Source organism: Bubalus bubalis, chromosome 2 (assembly GCF_019923935.1).
Source record: "Bubalus bubalis isolate 160015118507 breed Murrah chromosome 2, NDDB_SH_1, whole genome shotgun sequence".
NCBI lineage: Eukaryota > Metazoa > Chordata > Mammalia > Artiodactyla > Bovidae > Bubalus > Bubalus bubalis.
In genome coordinates, this window is record NC_059158.1 from 150,656,671 (window position 1) to 150,683,014 (window position 26,344).

The window sequence follows — 26,344 nt, forward strand, 5'->3', positions numbered from 1 at the left end:
AATAAAACAAGTGGAGAGATAAAGATAATGGTTATATGATTGACACAACATTATAAATTAATAAAAAAAGACTGGTGACATAAACATAAAATTATACTGTATTCTCATGGCTAATTGAAAATACTGAATACTTTTTTTTTACAAATAAGTAGGGTTTATATAACATTTTATACTTATGGATTCCCAAAGACTAATAGAAGATGCATATGAACAAGAGAAAGAATGAGAAAGACACACTCAAAGGCATGACACAGTTGAATTAGAGGGAAGAATAACATAATAATTGCCACATCTTCCTTTTTCTCCCCCTTAGGAGCATGATATCAATTTTGATGATCATGGAATGATGGTGCTGGGCTGTGGTCCATATCACATTGGTAAAGTGATAACTTATATTTACATAGAACTTTTCAGTTTATGTAGTACTTTTCACATATGTTAATTCCATTATTCTAAGAACTATGTAAAGTAAAAGCTGTCAAAATAAAAATTTTACAAATTAGGAAACAGAGGTTCAGAGCCATGTATCCCAATGTATATAGCTATTAAATGAAAGAAGTAGGACTCAAATGTAGGTCTCAACCACAAATTCCATCTCCTTCCCTTTTACCTTGTTATCCCTTTTTCATTTTCATTCTCATGAGCTAAACTTAGCCTCTTACTGGGGTTGGGGAGTGAATTACACATTAACTTTTTATCTTCCTGCATAATTTTCACCAAGATCTGTATTTGCTCAATAACTTTATACATAAAAGAGTAATCATTTTTGTAGATCCAATGTCTGACCTAACATATGACGTGGGTTGACATCAGATGCAAAGAGCTCATCTCATTGAGACCCAGGAAGAGTATCACATAGTTTAATTAAAACATTCTCACCAGAATTTGTTGTATTTCTCCCAGTCACTTAAAATTAGATATTTAATAATGAATCAAGATCTATTACAGTTACAAAGTATATATTTAAATAGATGTTTCTTAGCAAGTATATCTAACATCTAGCCTCTGCAAGGTGTTCTAATATGGAAATGATGAAACATATGATTTAAATGTATTTTAAACATAGAGTTTATTACAGTTTTTACAATTAAGTGTTTCAGGAAGTGGTAGTTTGCCAATTTTTGGCCAAACCTTAAAGTAGGCCAAAAGTGTTTATACCTTTGCCACTTTATCTTATGCTTAAATAGCTTGGACACCTTCACCAGGACCTACCCTTCTCTAAACCTTTCTTCTTTCCTTTTCAAATTTCACCTAATTTATGCAACCATTCTACATTACTTTAGGGTCTAAGAAAGATTAGCTGAGCTAATAATCAAGTGTGTACTTAATTGATAGTGAGATTTAACATGCTACTATATTTGGACAACTTATTATGCTGACAAGCATTTTTAGGAGACAAAGTCCTAATGCAAAGGATTAGTACAAATCCCTGAACTTCAGTTCTATGGCATCCCAGTAGAGGTGATATTTTGAGGCATTTAGGCCATTATTATACATCAAATCACTTCCTAGAAGGTCACTCACTCTGCATGGGGTGGCCTTGCCAAGCTTAAAAGGATATGCTTGGAAAGGCCAGGACTTTCCAATCAATCAAGACATGTCAGAGCTGCAAGGCACCTCAGGGATCATTGGGTTTGGCTCTCAGACAGCAGGGTAAGTGGAAGGACTTAAACAAGAACTCAAGTGTTCTGATCACAAACTTTATTATGTGTGCTGAGGTCAATATGTTCACTTTGAGTTTCTTTTCAGTAAATGAGGTTTATAAAAATTATTATTATAGTTCTCCTGCATTAACTTTGAGGTTCTGAATGTTCCAAATATGGAGATTACCTCTTGCAGAACTTAGTATACAAAGCAAGCCAACCCGTCGTTGTGGTTTAACGAGTCCCTGTTTTTCCTACTAATAATATAGTAGGAAATAGTATGCATAATATCAATAGATCTGACATTTATATTTTGGAAAAAAATTGAAAGGGCATTAGCTCCCTTAGCATTGACTGACTGGCAATATATTTCTGCTTCTCTTTGTGTTATAACTTCAGGCTTCTCTTCCCCTCTCTCCCCAATTTCATTGTCTCTGTAGGTAGCAGTGTGGAATTTGATTGGTGTGCCGTCTCCAGTATCCGCACATTGCGTCAGCTTGGCAAGAAGACAGTGGTGGTGAACTGTAACCCTGAGACCGTGAGCACAGACTTTGATGAGTGTGACAGACTGTACTTTGAAGAGTTGTCCTTGGAAAGAATCCTAGACATCTACCATCAGGAGGTAAGAAAAGAAAAAAAAAAGAATAAAAATATATACAATGCATACTTTATATATGTGTATCCATATATGTGGATTTATATTGCAAGTTACCTTCAGAGAAAGAGCTTCTGGTGTCTTCCATTGTCTAATTTAGTAATGAAACTCTGAAAAATAATCACCCCAGCCTTAGATTCTTGAGGCCGTGGCACAGAGTAATTCTTTTTCATATACAATACACCTTTTCTTTCTCAGCATTCCATCTATACTGAAAATTCTTCTTGGTAACATGTGCCAGACACATATTAATTAGCATAAGACCGCCCCAATAGATATTTTGTAAAGCCATTTAATTGATCATGGAGACCCACGATAAGAAGCCTCTCTTTAGTTCACATCCTGTTGTGGTTTAATGATGACCACTTCTCAGAGGAGACAGGTTTGTCATTCACAAAAGACTGGTTAATTCTTTGTGCTACAGATGAAGCTGTTAGTCTTCAGTGTAAAAATCAATGAGTTCATTCTAAATGATTTTGGTAGCATTATAGCCTTCTCTTCTACTTCCACTCCAATATTATAGAGTGTATCTTCACTGTGGGTTTATATGATCCTAGGTTAACAAGTTATTTTACAATTAAAAAAATGCCTACTTGAAAATTTTAGTCATGCCTTTTGATGCTGTTATAATTAATTAATCATCCCTATGTATAAAATATGGTCACTTAAGGAAAAAACAATTAACTTGGAGCCATAAGACTTAAATTTTTGACTTGAAAATTTGTTGATTTGTGCCAGTTATTTAAATCCTCTGTGCTTCATCTTTGTTATTTTTGTTAATGAATCATATGAGTGTTAAAACATGGTACATGTAGGTTTTGTGATGGTAACATAGATTTGTGGTTGAGATCGCATTGTCAAGTATAAATATAGTGTTGGAACAATGTGATGATTTTATTACTGTGAAAAGAAATAGACAAATTTAGGATTAATGTATCATCATAGTTTTCTATTTAGGCCTGGCCTACTAATCTTTTAATATAATGAAACGAAACCATTAGGTACGGATTCCCAGGTGGCTAAGTGGTGAAGAATTTGGCTGCCAATACAGTAGATGAGGGTTTGAACCCTGGGTCAGGAAGATCTCCTAGAGGAGGAAATAGCAACCTACTCCAGTATTCATGTCTAAAAAATCCCATGGACAGAGGAACCTGGCAGGCTACAGTCCATGGGGTCGCAAAGAGTTGGACAAAACTGCACACAGCACACAAACCATTAGGTAGAATATACACAATTTCCAGTTCTTTCACTGACCAGATTTTTCTCATAATTTCTTTATTCATTTTAGATAAACTGGTGGGGATCAAAGCAAGTACATATTCTACAAATATTTCTTGAGTATCTTCTAAAACTCAGGTTCAGCAAGATCAGTTCAGTTCAGTCACTTAGTCATGTCCAACTCTTTGTGACCCCCATGGAGTGCAGCACGCCAGGCCTCCCTGTCCATCACCGACTCCCAGAGTTTACTCAAACTCATGTCCATCGACGCAGTGATGCCATCCAACTATCTCATCCTCTGTCGTCCCCTTCTCCTCCCACCCTCAATCTTTCCCAGTATCAGGGTCTTTTCCAATGAGTTAGCTCCTTTGCATCAGGTGGCCAAAGTATTGGAGTTTCAGTTTCAGCATCTGTCCTTCCAATGAACATTCATGACAGATTTCCTTTAGAATGGACTGGTTGGATCTCCTTGCTATCCCAGGGATTTTTTTTTTTAATTTGATTTTATTTTTAAACTTTACATAATTGTATTAGTTTTGCCAAATATCAAAATGAATCCGCCACAGGTATACATGTGTTCCCGACCCTGAACCCTCCTCCCTCCTCCCTCCCCATACCATCCCTCTGGGTTGTCCCAGTGCACTCCCAGGGACTTTTAAGAGTCTTCTCCAACACTACAGTTCAAAAGCTTCAATTCTTCAGTGCTCAGCTTTCTTTATAGTCCAACTCTCACATCCTTACATGACTACTGGAAAGGCCATAGCTTTGACTAGATGGATCTTAGTTGGAAAAGTAATGTCTCTGCTTTTTAATATGCTGTCTAGGTTAGTCATAACTTTTCTTCCAAGGAGCAAACGTCTTTTAATTTCATGGCTGCAGTCACCATCTGCAGTGATTTTGGAGCCCCAAAGAATAAAGTCTATCACTGTTTCTCCATCCGTTTGCCATGAAATCATGGGACCAGATGCCATGATCTTAGTTTTCTGAATGTTGAGTTTTAAGCCAACTTTTTCACTCTCCTTTTTCACTTTTATCAGGAGGCTCTTTAGTTCTTCTTTGCTTTCTGCCATAAGGGAGAAATATTCAGGGAGGATAGAGAGCTGTAAAACCAGGTCCTTACCTTTGAGACATTGAAATAAAACTGGGAGTAAGAGAAGCAAAAAGCAAAGGAGAAAAAGAAAGATATAAACATCTGAATGCAGAGTTCCAAAGAATAGCAAGAAGAGATAAGAAAGCCTTCTTCAGTGATCAATGCAAAGAAATAGAGGAAAACAACAGAATGGGAAAGACTAGAGATCTCTTCAAGAAAATCAGAGATACCAAAGGAACATTTCATGCAAAGATGGGCTCGATAAAGGACAGAAATGGTATGGACCTAACAGAAGCAGAAGATATTAAGAAAAGATGGCAAGAATACACAGAAGAACTGTACAAAAAAGATCTTCACGACCCATATAATCACGATGGTGTGATCACTGACCTAGAGCCAGACATCCTGGAATGTGAAGTCAAGTGGGCCTTAGAAAGCATCACTACGAACAAAGCTAGTGAAGGTGATAGAATTCCTGTTGAGCTATTCCAAATTCTGAAAGATGATGCTGTGAAAGTGCTGCACTCAATATGTCAGCAAATTTGGAAAACTCAACAGTGGCCACAGGACTGGAAAAGGTCAGTTTTCATTCCAATCCCTAAGAAAGGCAATGCCAAAGAATGCTCAAACTACCGCACAATTGCACTCATCTCACACGCTAGTAAAGTAATGCTTAAAATTCTCCAAGCCAGGCTTCAGCAATATGTGAACTGTGAACTTCCTGATGTTCAAGCTGGTTTTAGAGAAGGCAGAGGAACCAGAGATCAAATTGCCAACATCTGCTGGATCATGGAAAAAGCAAGAGAGTTCCAGAAAAACATCTATTTCTGCTTTATTGACTATGCCAAAGCCTTTGACTGTGTGGATCACAATAAACTGTGGAAAATTCTGAAAGAGATGGGAATACCAGACCACCTGATCTGCCTCTTGAGAAATTTGTATGCACGTCAGGAAGCAACAGTTAGAACTGGATATGGAACAACAGACTGGTTCCAAATAGGAAAATGAGTACATCAAGGCTGTATATTGTCACCCTGCTTATTTAACTTATATGCAGAGTACATCATGAGAAACGCTGGACTGGAAGAAACACAAGCTGGAATCAAGATTGCCTGGAGAAATATCAATAACCTCAGATATGCAGATGACACCACCCTTATGGCAGAAAGTGAAGAACTAAAGAGCCTCTTGATAAAAGTGAAAGAGGAGAGTGAAAAAATTGGCTTAAAGCTCAACATTCAGAAAATGAAGATCATGGCATCTGGTCCCATCACTTCATGGGTAATAGATGGGAAACAGTGGAAACAGTGTCAGACTATTTTTCTGGGCTCCAGAATCACTGCAGATGGTGACTGCAGCCATGAAATTAAAAGACGCTTACTCCTTGGAAGGAAAGTTATGACCAACCTAGATAGCATATTCAAAAGCAGAGACATTACTTTGCCAACAAAGGTCCGTCTAGTCAAGGCTATGGTTTTTCCTGTGGTCATGTATGGATGTGAGAGTTGGACTGTGAAGAAGGCTGAGTGCCAAAGAATTGATGCTTTTGAACTGTGGTGTTGGAGAAGACTCTTGACAGTCCCTTGGACTGCAAGGAGATCCAACCAGTCCATTCTGAATGAGATCAGCCCTGGGATTTCTTTGGAAGGAATGATGCTAACGCTGAAACTCCGGTACTTTGGCCACCTCATGCGAAGAGTTGACTCACTGGAAAAGACTCTGATGCTGGGAGGGATTGGGGGCAAGAGGAGAAGGGGACGACAGAGGATGAGATGGCTGGATGGCATCACTGACTCGATGGACATGAGTCTGAGTGAACTCCGGGAGTTGGTGATGGACACGGAGGCCTGGCGTGCTGCAATTCATGGGGTCGCAAAGTGTCGGACATGACTGAGCGACTGATCTGATCTGATCTGATCTGAATGACATAATATCTGAAAAGTTACATAATTATTAAAAAATATTAACAAGCATTACAAGTGATAGTGGCAGGCATTTAACATGTAGTTAATGATTTCTGTATGAATTGGTTTAAGGAAAGATGAAAAACTTCTATAGTTGCCTTCATACATATGAATGCTAATGAAGTCCTTTTATAACTGAATTCAGTATGATAGAAATAAATAAACTGGCCCTTATTTGAAGCTAAAATTGTTTTTTTTTTTTTTTTAATGCCACTACATATACTGAGGTAATTTTAAATGTTGTGTTGAAGACCATAAGAACAGTATACCATTGATATATTCTTTATGCTACCCTACAAGAAATGTGATTTTAATATATCACATGCACATATCAGGCACATATGTATATATATTTGTGTATACATTTCCTTGTATAAGGTTGTTATGTATCTCCTCACAGCAGGCTTTACAGGCATTGTCTCTCATAAGGGGTGTGCATCAACCTTCAGGAGGCTGCCCTTGTTCGACCTTGGATGCCCCTGGTGATCAGGAAAGCACTGAAGCATTCAGTAGTAAATTTGAAGAAAATTGGAAGCACGTCTAATCTTATTTAAAAGCACACATTTGAGTCACTTAGAAGGGCAATAGGCTTTCCCAAGGGTACATAGCTACATGGGATGATAGAAAATATGATAGGTCCCTTGGTCCAGGTCACTTGGTCGAGTTCAGGACCAAGCTTGTTTCCATGGCATCAAAGGAGCACCTCGAAAGAAAACCTTAAGGGGAAGTCAGAAAAGTGATGTGCCCTGTGAGAAAAGCAGGCTGCTTTGGAGGGACGTCTGGATCAGAAGTTGAGTGTGAGAGGATGCTAGAAATGCTGAAATCTCCTTCCCACTTCTTCTTTTTTTTTTTTTTTTAATAGAAAAATTTGTAGTGATATATCCCTTTAGCTTCAGGCATTTTTTTTTTTTTTTTGTAGTTGTAAAGGGCAACACTTTAAACTGAAGTCATTAATTCCTTATGATTGTATTCATGGATTCTGTTCCCTGAGAAGAGCTTTGCATTTTTATTTTTTATGTTTTGGTGTGTGAGTGTGGAGAAGAGCCAAGACATTGAGAAGTGGGTGTCTGCCATCTATAAAGCTTCCCAGGTGGTGCTAGTGGTAAAGAACCTGCCTGCCAATGCAGAAGACTAAGAGACATGAGTTCAATCCCTGGGTCAGAAGATCCCCTGGAGAAGGGCAAGCCAACCCACTCAAGCATTCTTGCCTAGAGAATCCCCACGGATAAAGGATCCTGGGGGACTACAAAGACTAGGACACTACTGAAGTGACTTAGCACGCCATCTACATGGCTTTGATGGATGATATTTTTTGCCTGGTTCAGTTTTGTTTAGGACACTCCTTAAAAAGGAAAAAGATGTTCTCAAATTATATTGAGGTATATGAGTTGAAAATAATTACTTTGTTTATAGAAGTGCTAACACTGATCTTCTCTTTTATTAGTGTGCTCAGTCACACAGTCTTGTCCAACTCTTTGAAATCCCATGGACTGTAGCCTGCCAGGCTCCTCCATCCATGAAATTTTTTAGGCAAGAATACTGGAGTGGGTTGCAATTTCCTATTCCAAGGGATCTTCCCAACTCAGGGAGCAAGCCCATGTCTCTTGCATCTCCTGAATTAGCAGATGGATTTTTTACCACCCCACCATCTAGGAAGCCCCTTTTTAAATTAGATCTATTGTTAGATCTGTTTCCCTGGGATGCTGCTGCTGCTGCTAAGTTGCTTCAGTTGTGATGGGTTATGCAATGATCTTTATAGACTATGATGATAAGGGAGACTTTCACAGATCCTTTCTAACTTCACATTTCCCTTTCTTTCTTTGGAGACTCATGGTTTGAAAAGTTATAAACAAATCACATTTATTTTCTTTTACTTCCAAACCCTACTTAGGACCCATTTCTTAATTCTTTTAGTATTTGCTCATTAAAAAACAGGTCGAGTTTAAAAATTCAGGCAACATGTTTGACACTTTATGATGTCCTGTATGATTTGAGTCCTGATTATGTATTTTTTTTTCTTTTACAATGTATAATTTACTGGATCATACCCTATAAAGATGTACTCTGATTAATGATTTAATTCTCCTAATTTTAACACCTGATGCCGTATGTATTGGAGAAGGACATGGCAACCCACTCCAGTATTCTTGCCTGGAGAATCCTGTGGACAGAGGAGCCTGGCGGGTTACAGTCAGCAAATGGGTCACGGGGTTGGAAAGAGTCAGACACGACTGAGCAACTAAGCACATCATATGCATAATAGACAGTGGTACCTCTGTACCACAGCTTGAGTTAAGTGAATGAAAGAGTGACAGCCATGAATTAGTGATAGACAAAATACCTCAGGGAATGGATCACTCTAAACTAGAATTGGGTTTCACTCCTAGCAATTGGTTTCATTGCAATTAAATCTTAAGATTCTGTCTGAAATGTTACAAATGTTTTACTAAAATGTGAATTACTGAAATATAATGCATGTGCAACCTCACTGATGGATATATAAATAATGAAGATGTAAATTAGAGAAAATACATGAAATTACAAAAATCAGGGCTATTTTTTGGTGAAGTAAATGGTATATCTGTTAGTAAGACAAACTTTATTATATTGCATTCTGTCTATATTAAAACATTTAATTTGTCTGTAAAATAAGGACTGACCTAAGTGATTCATATATAAAAGAAACTGAAATGATCTGAAATACATCTGAAGTATTTTCTGTTAATTCCTCACCACTAAAAATAAATTTGTGGTGTGATTTCAGCTTAAAAATTATTGCAGAAATATTTTTGTAAGGTAATGCCTTAGCTTCATGATATCAGGTTTAAAAACTAGGAAACTAAGCTACAAACATGTTTAGGTAAGATCAGTAGAACTTTGGGAGCCTAGTGGAATTATTTTAGGCCTAACATATTTAGAAATCTGTGAAACAAATCTGCATTTTAGAATATTTTGCTTCAGTAAATTACTTGAAATTAAGTGTAAGTGATTGTATATGATATTAATTCATCTGTGTAGATACCAGATTCTCTTCTCTTAGTCTCTACAAGCTCTGTGCTTAGAGTTGGGACCAATCTAAGATAAAATTCTTCCACAAAATTCTCCTCTATTAACTTCATCCCTCAAATACGTTCTCTTTTACTGAATTCCCTTTGCTGTGCAGGCAAAATCTGCACTCAACCATCACACCATTACTCTAAAACATTCCTATGGATATGATTTGTCTTCCAAATAATGGTCTTTATTTTTGGAGGTCAATGATGAGAATAGGATATTGGAGTGAAAGTGTTTCTATCTACTACTTCCCAGAAAGAATGTTTGAGAAATATCTCTTCTACCCTTTAACATTCACCACCTTTGAAACAAGCCAGAAAAACAGGATTGGTTTCAAATTCAGACTTGGCATATTAGGTAAGCATAGCTGCTTTACGGAGAAGGCAATGGCACCCCACTCCAGTACTCTTGCCTGGAAAATCCTATGGACAGAGGAGCCTGGAAGGCTGCAGTCCATGGGGTTGCTGAGGGTCGGACACGACTGAGCGACTTCACTTTCACTTTTCACTTTCATGCATTGGAGAAGGAAATGGCAACCCACTCCAGTGTTCTTGCCTGGAGAATCCCAGGGATGGGGGAGCCTGGTGGGCTGCTGTCTATGGGGTCGCACAGAGTCGGACACGACTGAAGTGACTTAGCAGTAGCAGCAGCTGCTTTACAATATGCAGAATCTCATTCAAGTAATTCTGTGTTTGCTAGGTAAGAAATATCGGCAAGTCACTTGACCTTCACCAAGCCTGTTTATTTAGCTGTAAAATAGGGATAAGTAATAACTGCCTCAGAGTGAAAACCATGAAGGTCAAAATGTAGTTTAGATGTATAGTAATGTACTAAATGGGCTTCCCAGGTGTCACTAGTGGTAAGGAATCCACTTGTGAATGCAGGAGACATAAAAGATGTAGGTTCAATCCCTGGATTGGGAAGATCCCCTAGAGGAGGGCATGACAACCCATTCCAGTATTCTTGCCTGAGAATCTTATGGACAGAGGAGCCTGATGAGCTACAGTCCATGGGGTCATAGAGTCAGACATGACTGAAGTGACTTAGCATGCACACACACAACGTATTTAAGTAGTAGTAGTTTATATTATGGGGCTTCCCAGGTACTCAGTGGTAAAGAATTTGCCTGTCAAGAAGGAGACCCAGTTTGGTCCTTGGATCTGGAAGATCCCTAGAAGAAAGAAATGGCAACCCACTCCAGTATTCTTGCCTGGGAAATCCTGTGGACAGATGAGCCTGGTGGGCTACAGTCCATGGGGTTGCAAACAGTTGGACACAAAACAGGAGCAGCAGTTTATATTATTATTTATAAAGTTGTTAATTTATTGAAAAATTGAAATCAATTCCATAGAGTTATTTAAACTACTGATATATTTATTATACACAGCTTTTTAATTCATCTTTAAATGCCTATTTTAGTCCAATTGACTCTAATATTTGCTCATAGCTGGTTACTTCTCCCTTAATTTTAGAATTTATTTTTGAAGACTTTCACATAAGAGACTTTTTGTATATATTTAATATTTAATTGAAGAATTAGTTTCTAGGTCTCTAAAATATTAATGCCACTAATAAACTAAAATAATAAGCAAATAAAAATACTGTAGTTAAGAGAATAATTTTTATTAAAAGTTTTGCAAAAAATAAATAGTGAACATAAAAATGATGATAAAAGCAGCTTAAGTGTACTCATAAGTATGCAGAAATGTGGACTGTTATTTTCCATAATGTTTACAATGCATTTAAGTACTCAATTGCAGGGTGTTTGCTTAGGCAGTATATAATTTCTCTTATCAGAGAGAAATTAGTTTTGCCCCTTTCAGTAATATTTCAGAATAATTTCAAACTGACAAAAAAACATTTGTGTGTGTGCTAAGTCACTTCAGTCATATCCAACTCTTTGTAACCCTATGGACTGTAGCCTGTCAGGTTCTTCTGTCCATGGGATTCTCAAGGCAAGAATACTGGAGTGGGTTGCCATTTCCTCCTCCAGGGGATCTTCCCCACCTAAGGATTGAGCCTGTGCCTCTTATGTCTCCTGCATTGGCAGGTGGATTCTTTAACACTAGTGCCATCTATTACTTCAGTAATATTCAATTGTAGGTTGTTAAGGCAAAGATAAATTATGCCAAGATCAATGGCCTATCTGATATTGTAATATTTTCTAATATAAATAATAATGTCTTATTTATATGCTTACAAGGTGTAACACCTTTAATGTTTATTACCCTATTTGATCTACATACATAGAAATATTATGAAGTAGGCAGGTATTATTATCCTAATTTTATAGACAAGGGGATGGAACCCCAGGGAGAGTTTCACAGAGGGAACCAGGAAGGGGAGGGACTTCTAAGCCCAAATTCAATTCCCCACCGTCCCTCACTGATTCCCCCATCATCTCGATAACACTAGTCTTGAGAAATTTGAGATTTTGTGGGCTTAAAAAAAAATTTAGTGTTTTGACTATTCATAGGAGATTAATGTTAATGATTCAAGGACTGCTTATATAGGAAATAGGAACTAAAATCAGTTATGGGTACTGTAGACAGGTACCAAGGCAGCAGTGAAGGGGAGAGGATGTCAAAGTGAGAATTAGGATTTAGACTGCACTTCAGGGGTGGTTAGTTTAGATAAGGGGAAGGAGAAGGAAGGAAGGAAACAAGGTCGGGAAAGGTTAAGCAGTGAGAGAGCTTGCTGGTGGGAATGCATGTAGGTGGTGACGGGGGTAGGTGGTCTTCCTGGCGCTGAGAGGAGTGATTGTAGATAAGACTGGAAAGCCTTAATGGCCCCGGTGGTAAAGAGTTAACACTTTACCCTTTAGGCAACAGAAACATTTGGAGAACTCTGAATACAGTAGTAACTTGGTGAGGAGTCTTGTGAACAATTAGTCTGAATCTGTGGCTTCCCACTTGGCACTAGTGGTAAAAGAACACACCTGCCAATGCAGGAGATGTAAGAGAGACGTGGGTTTGATCCCTGGGTTGGGAAGATCCCCTGGAGAAGGAAATGGCAACCCACTCTAGTATTCTTGCCTAGAGAATCCCATGGACAGAGGAGCCTGTCCATGGCGGGCTACAGTCCATCGGGTCACAAAGAGTCGGATGTGACTGAAGCGACTTAGCACGCATGCACAATCTAAATATGAAGTGCTGGAGTGGAGAAGAACAGCAGAGATGAGTGTTAAAAGGAGAGATCTGTATCCATTCAGGAAATTACAACAGTAGTTCAAGAATTAATTGAATATAATATAAAGCACAGGATGAAAATATTCATTGACTTGATTTTTTAATTGCCACACATGCAAATGTCATACATTGACATGCAATTGTATGGAAGCCATATTTGGTAATCATATACAGGAGTCTTTCATGCTAATCACATGTAGTTTTCCAAAGCTTATCAAAGATTTGGATGTTGTGTGCCTGGGGACTTCCCTGGTAGCTCAGACAGTAAAGACTCTGCCTGCAATGCAGGACACGCAAGTTCGATCCCTGGGTTGGGAAGATCCCCTGGAGAAGGGAATGGCTATCCACTCCAGTACTCTTGCCTGGAGAATTCTATGGACAGGATCCTGGCAGGCTACAGTCTATGGGGTTGCAAGGAGGTGGACAAGACTGAGTGACTAGTGTGCGTGTGCATGTGTGTGTACCTGGAAAGTCAGGACGAAATCCGTTTATCTTTCTGTGGCATAACTTAATATTATCCATTGATGGGAATAATGAAAATATCACATTCATGTTCCACATTTTCGGTAAGGAAATGGAGGCAGTAGTATTAGCCCAGTTGTTCATCATCCAATAGCTGATAAGAGGACATATTTTTCAGGCGTGTGGTGGCTGCATCATATCAGTTGGGGGCCAGATTCCAAACAACCTGGCGGTCCCCCTGTACAAGAATGGCGTCAAGATCATGGGCACGAGCCCTCTGCAGATTGACAGGGCTGAGGATCGCTCCATCTTCTCAGCTGTCTTGGATGAGCTGAAGGTGGCTCAGGCACCATGGAAAGCTGTTAACACTTTGGTAAGAAGAGAATCACGTGTCTGTTTTTAACATTTCCTTTTGAAAAGTCACGACCTGAATGCTAGCTACTGCGGATGTTAACTGCAGGGCAGATAGAATACACTATGCTGAGTGAATTTACTTTTTAAAGTCGCTGTATTTCCATGATTGCAGTTAAGTGGGGGTTATAAATTGATAGGAGTATTCTCATTAAGATTCCGACAATGAAAAGAGGTTCACACTATTTTTGAACTAGATTTGATATTTAGAATTAGAAACTAGAAATTTTATGTATTTCCATGTCCAATTTACATTTTAATGGTGTCTTTTGAGAGGAAGAATAAAAGGAGTTGAGTTACCACTTGTTCTAATGATACCATTCTGCATTTTTATTGACCACTTTACACTATTCATGCATTTTGTTGTTGTTTCTGTTCATTAGAACGAGGCATTGGAATTTGCGAAGTCTGTGGGCTACCCCTGCTTGTTGAGACCTTCCTATGTTTTGAGGTAATATATATTGTATTCTGAAACAATTATTCAGAAAGAGGAGACACCAAACTGCATTCTGCATGCTAGGAGCACTAGGCTTTGATGTGTAGTAATTTGTAAATCCATCGACAATCCCCACGCCAACAAAGCCAGGGTGAAGACCTGGGCACGGTTCTTCAGTGCAGTTGGTGCTTTTCCTTCTGGGAGTGACAATAGTGTCTCCAGTCCTACATCCTAGAAGCATGGCTTACGCCCTCTCCTTGCCAAGCAAAGGGACGATATCTTTACATTAGAGAAGAGGACAATTAAAAAAACCAAAGAGCAAAAACAAGCTTGGGGTGTCTCTCAGCAGCCTCTGTTTTCTGATACTCAGAAATGAAAGTTAATCTTTGACTCTTGTCATCTCCTTCCTATAGTGCTTGTGGTTTGAATATTGTGGGGTCTTTTTGAGATCACAATTTTTAATAAGTGAATTATAATGTTGGAGGACATGGACAGTGTCTTTTATAATAAACTTGGAAACTAAGTTTTACTATCAAAGGAGAAGTTGTCAATTGTTACTTATTTTCTTCAGATGTTACCACATGTGAGGAACAATTTCAGTGAACAGGGGATAATAAGAGAAATGTAATTTGCTGTGCACAATTTGCAAGTGTAAATGGAATTGGAGATGCGATCCTTTAAAATAATGAAAAATTTCAAATGAGGTGGAAAACTTTCCTTTTTATTTAAATGACATTTTGTGTAAACCACATTCTGATAATACTACTTCTCTGAAGTATTAATGTAAGTTAATTTCAACAACACAGACATTTAAGGAGGATTGCAGAAAGCAACTCTGAGTTCTGTGCTTCTTCTCATCATTTCAGTCCATATCTTTTAGTTTCTTAGGCTGTGAATTATCAACATTATTATTACCTTAGCCTTCTTGCCTTAAATAGATGAAGAAATGGAAAGCTCTTTATGCATAAAATTTGCAGTATAGTAGAAAAGGTAAGGCGAATGATACTTTTTAAAAGGAAGTAGAAAGTGATATTTTTCTTCTTTATGGCTTCCCTTCCTCTTAGTCTTCCTTCTTTCCTCCCCTCCTATCCCATTCTACAAATGCAAGCTTTCCGAATAAATTGATTTCAGATAGTATCCTTTCTCAAGAATTTGAAAGGACACAGCTGAATACATTTCAGTCAGATACTGTACATTATATTAGCAAATGTTACTAAAAAAATTGATTCTTTTGTAACCCAGCTGAGATAGTGGAATGAACTGCTTTGACAGCATATTTGTGGGTTAAAGTCTGCTGTAGGTACTGAACTCTGAAGACACAAGTTTAGAAAACTATGTCCTGGCAGGGATCTTGTTACAGTTTTAAGTGTTACCTGGAACCAGAAGAGAGTTAAAACGATAAAGAGAAAGGATGAACCTTGAGAATGTGTCATCTCTAAGACCTACCATTGTTCTCTTTGGGCATTTTCACAGTTCTCACCCCCTTTCCCTGTCTCCAACCTGGGGGACTTTTTACTTTGGTTGATTGTCCTGTTGATTACGTAAAGTTTCAATGTAGAAAGAGACACCTTCTTACTCACCCTAAATTGAAACTTGAGTTTTCCTGGAACTACTCTGAGAAGCAATCGTGTCTAGCATGCTTTACTTCCGAAGTGGTGAAAGAAATTGACCTCTTTGTTTTGTTTTGTTTTTTCCTTCTTACTCAGCGGGTCTGCCATGAATGTGGTATTCTCCGAAGATGAGATGAAAAAATTCCTAGAGGAGGCCACTAGAGTCTCTCAGGTAGTGTCCTGTTTCCTCTTGGTGACTTTTACCTCTTCGGTTAATTGCTACCTTGTTTTATATGTTGTTTTTCTTTGCACAGGATGTTTTTCCTTTTTTTTCCCTTCTACCCATTATTCTCCCAAATACAGAAATGAGAAAACACAAATGCATTGAATTATATTTGGATCCTTGGGGTTAATGGAAGAAGGGGAAGACCAGTGAATATTTTATCATAATAGAGTTTTATACAATCTTAGTCTCCAGGAGCAAGGCTGAATAAGTGTGAACTTTGTCTGTTCATGAGTTAGATGCTGGTCAAGTTACCCTTGGGATTCCCAACCTTATGGGCAGCCCAACCATGGTCATCACGAACAAGTGAGGCTTCCCTGATTTTTAATTCTCAGGCCTGGAGAGATGTTCTTTGCCTTAGTCAACCCTGCAAATTTAATAGTAAATCCCCTCACTCACCTATTGATTTTTCTCATTCTGGTACATTCCATTTGTAAGTTAATGAAAATGTTTATAATTTTCTGGCCACTCAACCACCTTCCTCCACTGCCCCCAGCTTTTACTTTCTCCTTCAGCGTTACCTCAGTGTGATCCATTTAAGATTTACCCAGTGGGGTTATTGATCTGCAGACCTCATACTGTAGAGGATAAAAGTAACGTTTTCTTTTTAAAAGCTTTCAAAAGCTAGTTGGGGCTAAAAGAAAAAAAAAGGCGAGAGAGAGAAAGCACAACTCATAGAGACGAGTTTGATGTTAGGCAAGTGGAGTTTGGAGGGAGCCAGGCAGTGAAATCAGACGCGCTTCAAAGGGGAATAAAGAGTGTGGATAGTCCCTGCAACCATGAAGCGGCGCTTCCTCTCTGTGTGGTAGCTGCTCCCCATAGAAATTTGTTCACTGTAAAGAGTGGATAATGATAAAGAGTGAGGAGAGACAAAGAGTAAAAAAAAAAAAAAGCAACCAAGTGGATTTTGAATTCACTTTTGTGTGAAAGTTAGATAACTGAGGAGGGACTCTCTCCAACGGGTCAGTTTTCATTAATATGTTCTGAAGTCAGACATGGTCCTCTTCTCTGTTGCACTCCCTGAGAGGGATCCTGCAACTCTGATGTTTTGAGAAAACAGCAGCTACACCCAGCTAGTCTCATGTGAGTGATGAGGCAGGTTTTCTCTGTCTGGGATATTGGATTTCATAGGCCCTCTATTTGGTAGAATATTTAAAAAAATTTTTTTTTCATATGGGTAGAATCCTAACAGGCCCAAAGTTGTATCATAGAGATGTCCTAATGGAGTACTAGGTTGAAGTCTTCCATTAAACTACAGCAGGACCTGGGATTCTCAATTCAGTGATCTTAGAGTAAAACTACCACTCATTATGACCTGCTATGTAGGGCTTTCCTGGTGGCTCAGATGGTAAAGAATCTAGCTGAAATGCAGGAGACCCAAGTTCGATGAGCTATTATGTATCCATTCATATTTAGCACCTGCTATATAATGGCAGTATTCTCAGAATCAGAAATTACATTCATGAAAAGAGAGTCTCTGTGCTCACAGATGACTCTCTTTATTAGGAACATAAGACATCAAATAATGATGATTAAATATGATGAGCAAAATACATGATGTTGAGGGAAAGTATAAAAGAATTAGGGACCAGTCCCTGAAGAAGGGACTTTTAATTTGGTTCAGAATTGTTGATTCAGAATTAAAAGGTTTACATCATGGGTATGAAGTAAGAAAGGACAGCAAGTATAAAGGCCTGAAGCTGAGAAAGGGCATGAAGTTTCTAGAAACTGACAAAGCACTCACTTTTATGCCTAGGATGCCAAACATGGTAGGAAGTATTAATTATAATGATGATAGAGTAGAAAGTGAAGGAGCAGATAGAGAGAACCTTGTCAGTCATTGAGTTTAGATTTTAGTCATATTTTCTTACTGAATCACTGTGCTGTATTCCTGAAGCTAATGCAATAGTGTGAATCAATTATAGTTCCATTTTAAAAAAGGAACAATTGAAAGTTTAAGAAAAATTTCTCTTCTGCAGTACAGAGAGTGAAATAAATCTGGGACAAGACTGAATTCATGGAAAGAGGTTAGGAGGCTATTGTGTAGCTCAGGGTAGAGATGAAGGTGCCTTGGATCAGAATGATGATAGTAGGGCTTCCCTGGTGGCTCAGCGGTAAAGAATCCTCCTACCAGTGCAGGAGACACAGATTCAGTTCCTGATCCAGGGAGATCCCACATGCCGTGAAGCATTAAGTCCGTGCATCACAACTATGGATCCTGTGCTCTAGAGCTGGGAGCTGTAACTACTGAGCCTTCTTGCTGCAACTGTTGAAGCCTTCACACCCTAGAGCCCTTGCTCTGCAACAAGAAAAATCACCGCAGTGAGAAGCCCATGCACCACAACTGGAGAGTAACCCTCACTTGCTGCAACTAGAGAAAAGCCCTTGCAGCAATAAAGACCTGGCACACCCCCAAATAAATAAATAAATAAAATTATATATATATATATATATATATATATGTATATATAAAAGAATAATGAGAGTAAAGGGGCTTCCCTAGCAGTCCAGTGGTTAAGACTCTGAACTTCCAAGACAAGGGGTGCAGTATGATCCCTGGTTGGGGAATTAAGATCCCACGTGCCTTGCGTTGGGGCCAAAAAAAGAAAAAAAAGGTCAGAAATAGTACATATGGAGGGAAGGGCATGTGTTCTAAAAATACTGAGGATGTGCATTCAGGATGTGAATGGATGGAGATGGAGGGTGAAGAGAGGATGAAGGATGATTCCTGAGTTTCTGCCTTAGACAGCTGGATGGACAGAGGCATCATTTATTGAAACAAGGAACACTTAAGGAGAGAAATATTAGAGGGGGAAATCATATTTAATTTTTGACCTTTTGAATATGTGGTGCCTGTGAAGAGTTCAAATAGAGATGTTTTGAAAGGAGAGGGTTATATAGATTTGAAATTGAAGATCAAGATCACAGCTAAAGAGAGAGAGCTAAATATAGATTTGGAAGTCAATAGCATATTATTGTAACTGAAGTTTTAAGATTGGAAGCAGTCACTGGGGAGAGTATAGAGGAAAAGGAACAGTTAGGAAAGAGATGAAAAGAATACTGGCATTTGAGGGCTGAGTAGGGAAGAAAGAACCATGAAGGAGTCTGAGAAAGAAGCATGAAAATGTGATCATGGATACCTAAGGAAGAAAGTGCTTTAAGAAAGCCAACTGCTGAAAGGTTGAAATTTATTAAGAAATCTTCTCCCTCAACATAGTAAGGGCTATTTGTAAAGGTATTTAATTGGTCAAGATAGAGAATGATGTTGTTGCCCCTCTCAGATCCTTTACCTGTGGGAGCACCCACCCCCCCAGCTGCTGTGATAGCTGATGATACCTCCCAGCTACATTTCTCAGGATAACTTGTTGTTTAGTTGCTAAGTCATGTCCGATTCTTAATGACCCCATCAACTTAGTAGCCCACCAGGTTTCTCTGTCCTTGGACTTTCCCAGGCAAGAATACTGGAGTGGGTTGCCTTTTCCTGTTCCAGGAGCTCTTCCTGACCCAGGGATCAAACTCACCTCTTCTGCATTGGCAGGTAGCTTCTTAACCACTGTGCCACCTGGGAAGCCCACTCAGGATAACTATTCTCAGTCAAATGGGAGCTTCTGGCACCAGGAAGCAAGACTCCTCACCTCACCACCACCCTCAAACCCTGGACAGTGACTGCCCTTTGCTTCAAGTTAGGACTTACTCTGTGCTGTAACTGAGAGCTCCCTGTGGGGTGAAGCTGAATCCAGTCCCCAGTGACCCCACAAACTACCTAGTTTTTTTCGCTGTGTCCCATCCTGCTTTTCTCAATCCCTTAATAAATCACTTGAATAAGAACCCCTGTCTTAGGCTTGGCTAGAGAAACTAAGACAGCTATTGAACTTTTCTTTTTTTTTTTTTTGCAGTTATATTTTTATCATTATATATTTTGTGGAAAATTTTCACAAAGGTCCCAATACAGCTCTACCAGGCCTGCCAACACTAAATATTCAATATTTTAAAAAGAAGGAACAGAGATTAAAAAGTTTTTTTGTGTATGTGTGTGGCTAATCAACAGTTTAATGCCTAATAGGCTTTTGAAGAAAAGGGAGTTGGGAACGTTTCTTCATTTAATAATAAATGTAAGAAGAGAACAGCTTATTTATGGCATAAGACATGGGTTATTTTGAATTTTTCACTAAATTCCATTCTAGTTAAAGTGCTCTGCTAAGGCGATAAGATAGATGAAATTCAACACACACGCCAAAGATGATGAATTCCGTAATAGTGGGCAAAAGGGGTTTGTGTTCAGAGCAAAAAGATGTTTAGAGAAGGCTTCAGGGAGGAAGTGGTATTGGAGCCAAGCCTTGAAGGATGGGTTGAAATTTGAAAGATGAAGTGAGGAGAGAAGCTGGTGTACACTGGGGGAGGAGAGGCATGGAGATAGGTAAAGGCAGGTTTTGACAAGAAAACAAGTGTGCAGTGTGCTAGGGTCTTGCGCAAAGAGGAGAAGAGATGTTTAAACTCTGGAGGTCTTCATTCAACCACTTCATTTAGTTTGGAAAAAGCACATAGTGATTGGGCTGTGGAGGGCATTGCAGTACTGCTGTGGAGGAGCTGAGGGGGAAGAAGTTAAAGAATATTGAGGGGTCTGAAACAGCTGAGAAAGCAAGAACATTTTGAAGAATGTTTGATTTTGCAGTTGCAAATGTCATACTGTAGAAGTGATTTAAAGCACGCCAATTTCAGGTAAATAATTCCATCTTTGGTCTAACAAAACTGAAACAAAATACTTCTCTCCTTCTAAGTTCATTCTCGATTCTCATGTAGAGAAGTGACTGAGGAAATTGTAGTGCTTGGAAAAGATAAGGAAGAGAAACAATACCTGATCCAAAAACTGATATAAATAAAATAGAGAGATATTTATAATTCTGGAGATGAGAAAAGGAACCTCATTCTGTCCTCTCCTTTGCCTCCTTTTTTTCTCTAACTCACCTAGAGTCTACATTTGAAATTTCAAAACTCATGTTCAATACACTGAGGACTCAAAATTGGAGAAAGATTTCCTGTTCCTCACTGTAAGCAGAGAGTGACCTTGTTCTTACCAGACAAATTGGCTGATGAATTTGTGCTGTGTGTTGAGCAGTTTTTTTCAAGTATTGCCCAAGTATTGACTTGGTACATGATTTACTTGACACTTTACATAAAATTTCAGCTAAAGGTTCTACCCCCCCGTTTTCCTTGATGACAGGAACACCCAGTGGTGCTGACGAAATTTATTGAGGGGGCCCGGGAAGTGGAAATGGATGCTGTTGGCAAAGATGGACGAGTAAGTGTTGTATCCTCCCTCTCTTCCCCCATCCCTGCCTTCTCAACAATTTTTTTTCCTTGGCAATTTAGAAACATAGCACAGATTAGGGCTCATGATTTCTACAAAATAGTCTCTAATACTAATGGACAAGCTGCTCAGTCAAAAAAATGTTCAAATTCACTGACGATTCAGTTGTGTCATATGTATCATTTCTTCTGCTTTTCATGTTGTTAGAATTTCTCTTTGATGATATTCAAAATTAATTATCATCCTGTACTCATTCTTTTTGAATAGATTTTCTCTCTAATTTTCCTTTGTCTGTGGGTTTCCTTTTATGTTTCAGTGGATATCACAAAAAAATCTGATACTTTCTTTCTGAAGTTCCTAACTGAATCCCTACTTCTTCGTCTCTCTTGATTTTTCCACTCTCCCTCTTTTTATTGGGTTAATAAAGACAAAACTAAATAGAGTTGATGGATAAAGATAATAATATAAAAATGACTTACCACATCACATCTGGTAGCACTAATATAATCAATGTCTCTAACTTCAGGGAGAAATGAAAGTATGAAGAATGCCTTTCTTTAGTTTTAAGGTTGTACTAGTAAGGCATTTATTCTTATCTTGAAACAGAGAAAGTTGTATTTTAGAGTCCATATCATTCTATTTGCTTTAAGGAAATAAAATGGATTTTATCTTGGACTTCATCTTCTACTTTACACTCTACTGAAAATGATAAAGTTTTTTTTCTGTTTGTTTTTTTCTTCCAGATTAACAGTTCAAAGTAGTGTTATTAAAAAAAATTACATTTATAGTAATGATGACCTCTTATATAATCTACAGTTTAAGCACCCTTTTATTGAATAGTCATTAAGTCATGTTTGACTCTTTGTGACTCCATGGACTACAGAACTCCAGGCTTTATGTCTTTCACCATCTCCTTCAGTTCAGTTCAATCGCTCAGTCATGTCTGATTTGTTGTGAACCCATGAACCGCAGCATGCCAGGCTTCCCTGTCCATCACCAACTCCCGGAGCCTACCCAAATTCATGTCCATTGAGTCAGTGATGCCATCCAACCATTTCACCCTCCATTGTGCCCATCTCCTCCTGGCCTCAATCTTTCCCAGCATCAGGATCTTTTCAAATGAGTCAGCTCTTTGCATCAGGTGGCCAAAGTTTTGGAGTTTCAGCTTCAACATCAGTCCTTCCAATGAACACCCAGGACTGATCTCCTTTAGGATGGACTGGTTGGATCTCCTTGCAGTCCAAGGGACTCTCAAGAGTCTTCTCCAACACCACAGTTTAAAAGCACCAATTCTTCGGTGCTCAGCTTTCTTTATAGTCCCACTCTCACATCCATACGTGACCACTGGAAAAACCATAGCCTTGACTAGTCGACCTTTGTTGACAAAGTAATGTCTCTGCTTTTTAATATGCTGTCTAGGTTGGTCATAACTTTCCTTCCAAGGAGTAAGAGTCTTTTAATTTCATGGCTGAAATCAGCATCTGCAGTGATATATTTGCCATGATGTGATGGGACTGGATGCCATGATCTTAGTTATCTGAATGTTGAGCTTTAAGCCAACTTTTTCACTCTCCTCTTTCACTTTCATCAAGAGTCTCTTTAGTTCTTCTTCACTTTCTGCCATAAGGGTGGTGTCATCTGCATATCTGAGGTTTTGTTATTTCTCTCAGCAATCTTGATTCCAGCTTGTACTTCATCCAACCCACCATTTCTCATGATGTACTCTGCATAGAAGTTATATAAGCAGGGTGATAATATACAGCCTTGACCTACTCCTTTTCCTGTTTGGAAGCAGTCTGTTGTTCCATGTCCAGTTCTTCCCCCCCCCCCCCCCCCCCAATTTTTCTACATTAACTTTATTAAAAAAATTTTTTTTTCAGTTTCATTTATTTATTTATTTTACTTTACAATATTGTGTTGGTTTTCCTGACCTGCATACAGGTTTCTCAAGAGGTAGGTCAGGTGGTCTGGTATTCCCATCTCTTTCAGAATTTTCCACAGTTTATTGTGATCCACACAGTCAAAGGCTTTGGCATAGTCAATAAAGCAGAAATAGATGTTTTTCTGGAACTCTCTTGCTTTTTCCATGATCCAGCAGATGTTGGCAATTTGATCTCTGGTTCCTCTGCCTTTTCTAAAACCAGATTGAACTTCTGGAAGTTCATGGTTAATGTATTGCTGAAGCCTGACTTGGAGAATTTTGAGCATTACTTTACTAGCGTGTGAGATGCGTGCAATTGTGCGGTAGTTTGAGCATTCTTTGGCATTGCCTTTCTTAGGGATTGGAATGAAAACTGACCTTTTCCAGTCCTGTGGCCACTGCTGAGTATTCCAAATTTGCTGGCATATTAAGTGCAGCACTTTCACAGCATCATATTTTAGGATTTGAAATAGCTCAACTGGTATTCCATCACCTCCACTAGCTTTGTTCATAGTAATGCTTCCAAAGGCCCACTTGACTTCACATTCCAGGATGTCTGGCTCTAGGTGAGTGATCACACCATTGTGATTATCTGGGTCATGAAGATCTTTTTTGTGCAGTTCTTCTGTGTATTCTTGCCACCTCTTCTTAACACTTCTGCTTCTGTTAGGTCCATACCATTTCTGTCCTTTATTGAGCCCATCTTTGCATGAAATGTTTGCCAAATTCATGTCCATTGTGTTGGTGATGCTATCTACCATCTCATCCTCTGCTGCCCTCTTCTCACTTTTTTCCAGCATCAGGGTGTTTTTCAATGAGTCAGTTCTTCACATCAGGTGGCCAAAGTATTACAGCTTCAGCATCAGTCCTTCCAATGAATATTCAGTGTTGTTTTCCTTTAGGATTTATTGCTTTGGTCTCCTTGCTGTTCAAGGGACTCTCAAGAGTCTTCTCCAGCACCACAGTTCAAAAGCATCAATTTTTCAGCACTCAGCCTTCTTTATGGTCCAACTCTCACATCCATACATGACTACTGGAAAAAACAAATAAACAAACATAGCTTTGACTATATGGACCTTTGTTGGCAAAGTGATGTCTTTGCTTTATAATATGCTATCTCAGTTTGTCTTAGTTTTCCTTCCTATCCCTGGAGAGTTGTCATTTGTTTTCTGTTTAACTCTTTTGGTTATACAAAGCATAAAAAATGCAACATGATACATATATATATATATGTATATAGTTTTTGCTTTTATTTCTTGGACTTCTAATATATTCCTTTTCTAATGTACGCCTCCCTAGAATTTTCATCCCTGACCTCCTGACCTCCAGAGTTATGGAGCATATGTTTAATCTTTCCCTCTTTTCAACATTTTACCTATTTGAGACTGAGGTGTAAAATAAGAGAAATGTGACTATACCAATGTGGAAGTGGAGAATGTAAGACTGACCTACATACATTTGTGTTTTTTCAAATATTGTGCTGTAAAGTAATGCTGGTCTGTTGGCCTTATTTAGTTCCAATTTGCTAGGATATGCTCTTTCCCTAAGCTTCTCTTAGACCCCCAACATTGCTTACCATTCTGGATTCCTTCTTTTGGAAGTATTTCAGGTTGTTCACATAATTTTTAAACAGTCACACTCAGAAATGGACATCATACTTCAGACATGTTATAATGTTTTCAGAGCTCAATGGGACATTGTTGCTGTTCAGTGTCTAATTTGTGTCTGACTCTGTGACCTCCTATACTGCAGCATGCCAGGGTTCCCTATCCTTCACTATCTCCTGAAGTTTGGTCAAACTTATGTCCATTGAGTCTGTGATGCCATCCAACCATCTCATCCTCTGTTGCCAGCTTCTCCTCCTGCCCTCAGTCTTTCCCGGCATCAGGTATTTTTCAGTGAGTCAGGTCTGTGCATCAGGTGGCCAAAGTATTGGAGCTTCAGCCTCAGCATCAGTCCTTCCAATGAATATTCAGGACTGATTTATTTTAGGATTGACTGGTTTAATCAGTGGGACATTGCCTGCCCATTTCTGGACAGTATAAAAAATTTGAGTGCTTACTCCACACTAAATATCATTCCAGACTGTACTTGTGTTTATCCTCATTCTATGAGGCAGATACCATCTTCATTCCTATCGGCAACCACGGCTAAACATCTAAAGTACCTTGTCCAGGTCCCAGAACTCATAAGTGACAGCCGGAATGAAAGTGAAAGTGAAAGTTGCTCAGTCATGTCTGACTCTTTGTGACCCCGTGGACTGTGCAGTCCATGGAATTCTCTAGGCCAGAGTACTGGAGTGGGTAGCCTTTCCCTTCTCCAGGGGATCTTCCCAACGCAAGGATCAAACCAAGGTCTCCTGCATTGCAGGTGGATTCTTTACCAGGTGAGCCACAAGGGAAGCCCAAGAATACTGGAGTGGGTAGCCTATCCCTTCTTCAGCGGATCTTCCTGACCCAGGAATTGAACCAGGGTCTCCTGTATTGCAGGCAGATTCTTTACCAACTGAGCTCTCAGGGAAGCGACAGCAGGAGTACTGGCACTCAAATGACACTTTGCTTTAAGTCATCTGTAAATCTGACAAACAAATTTTCACTGTAATTTATTAAAGTCTTTTAAAGTTATCCAATTATTCTCCCCCACTCTCAGCTTTATCATTTTCTGAAGACACACATGCTGTTAACATTTAGGTTATGGTGACTGAGGCCATAAACTTTGCAATCTGACAGCTAAGGGCTCAAAATCCTGTCTTGGTCATATAGACACTTGTACTTGCATTATTTATTCTTATATTGCCTTCATTTTCTTACCTTTAAAAGAGGACAAGAATATTTTCCTCTTGTTTTCCTTCTATCTTCAAGAAGATTCCCCTGGAGGAGGAAATGGCAACCCACTCCAGTATTCTTGCCTGAAAAATCCCATGGACAGAGGGGCCTGGCAAGCTGCAGTCCATAGGGTTGCAAAGAGTCAGACATGACTGAGTGACCAAAGATGCACTCCCTCCTGTCTCAAATTTTCACTTAAAGATCTCTTGTAGGTGGTGAATTAGCTCATTTGGTTATGGTGTGATGGTGTGGAGGTGATAAGAATCCCTTGAACTTCAGATCTTACATTTTCTTTCTGACCCACCTAAGTTATGACATTTACCTAAGCTTTAATTC

The 26,344-nt window shown here is 38.9% G+C and overlaps 1 protein-coding gene across 1 annotated transcript in view; it reads left to right on the forward strand.

The window, feature by feature from the left end:
* Nucleotides 1-26,344, forward strand: part of CPS1 (carbamoyl-phosphate synthase 1) — a 144,721-nt gene that overhangs the window by 94,781 nt on the left and 23,596 nt on the right. Inside the window, exons 24-29 of the mRNA XM_025278184.3 lie at nucleotides 314-377; nucleotides 2,084-2,265; nucleotides 13,453-13,647; nucleotides 14,069-14,136; nucleotides 15,828-15,903; nucleotides 21,176-21,253. Of these exons, the coding sequence (XP_025133969.1) occupies nucleotides 314-377; nucleotides 2,084-2,265; nucleotides 13,453-13,647; nucleotides 14,069-14,136; nucleotides 15,828-15,903; nucleotides 21,176-21,253 (663 nt within the window). The remainder of the gene's footprint in view (nucleotides 1-313; nucleotides 378-2,083; nucleotides 2,266-13,452; nucleotides 13,648-14,068; nucleotides 14,137-15,827; nucleotides 15,904-21,175; nucleotides 21,254-26,344) is intronic.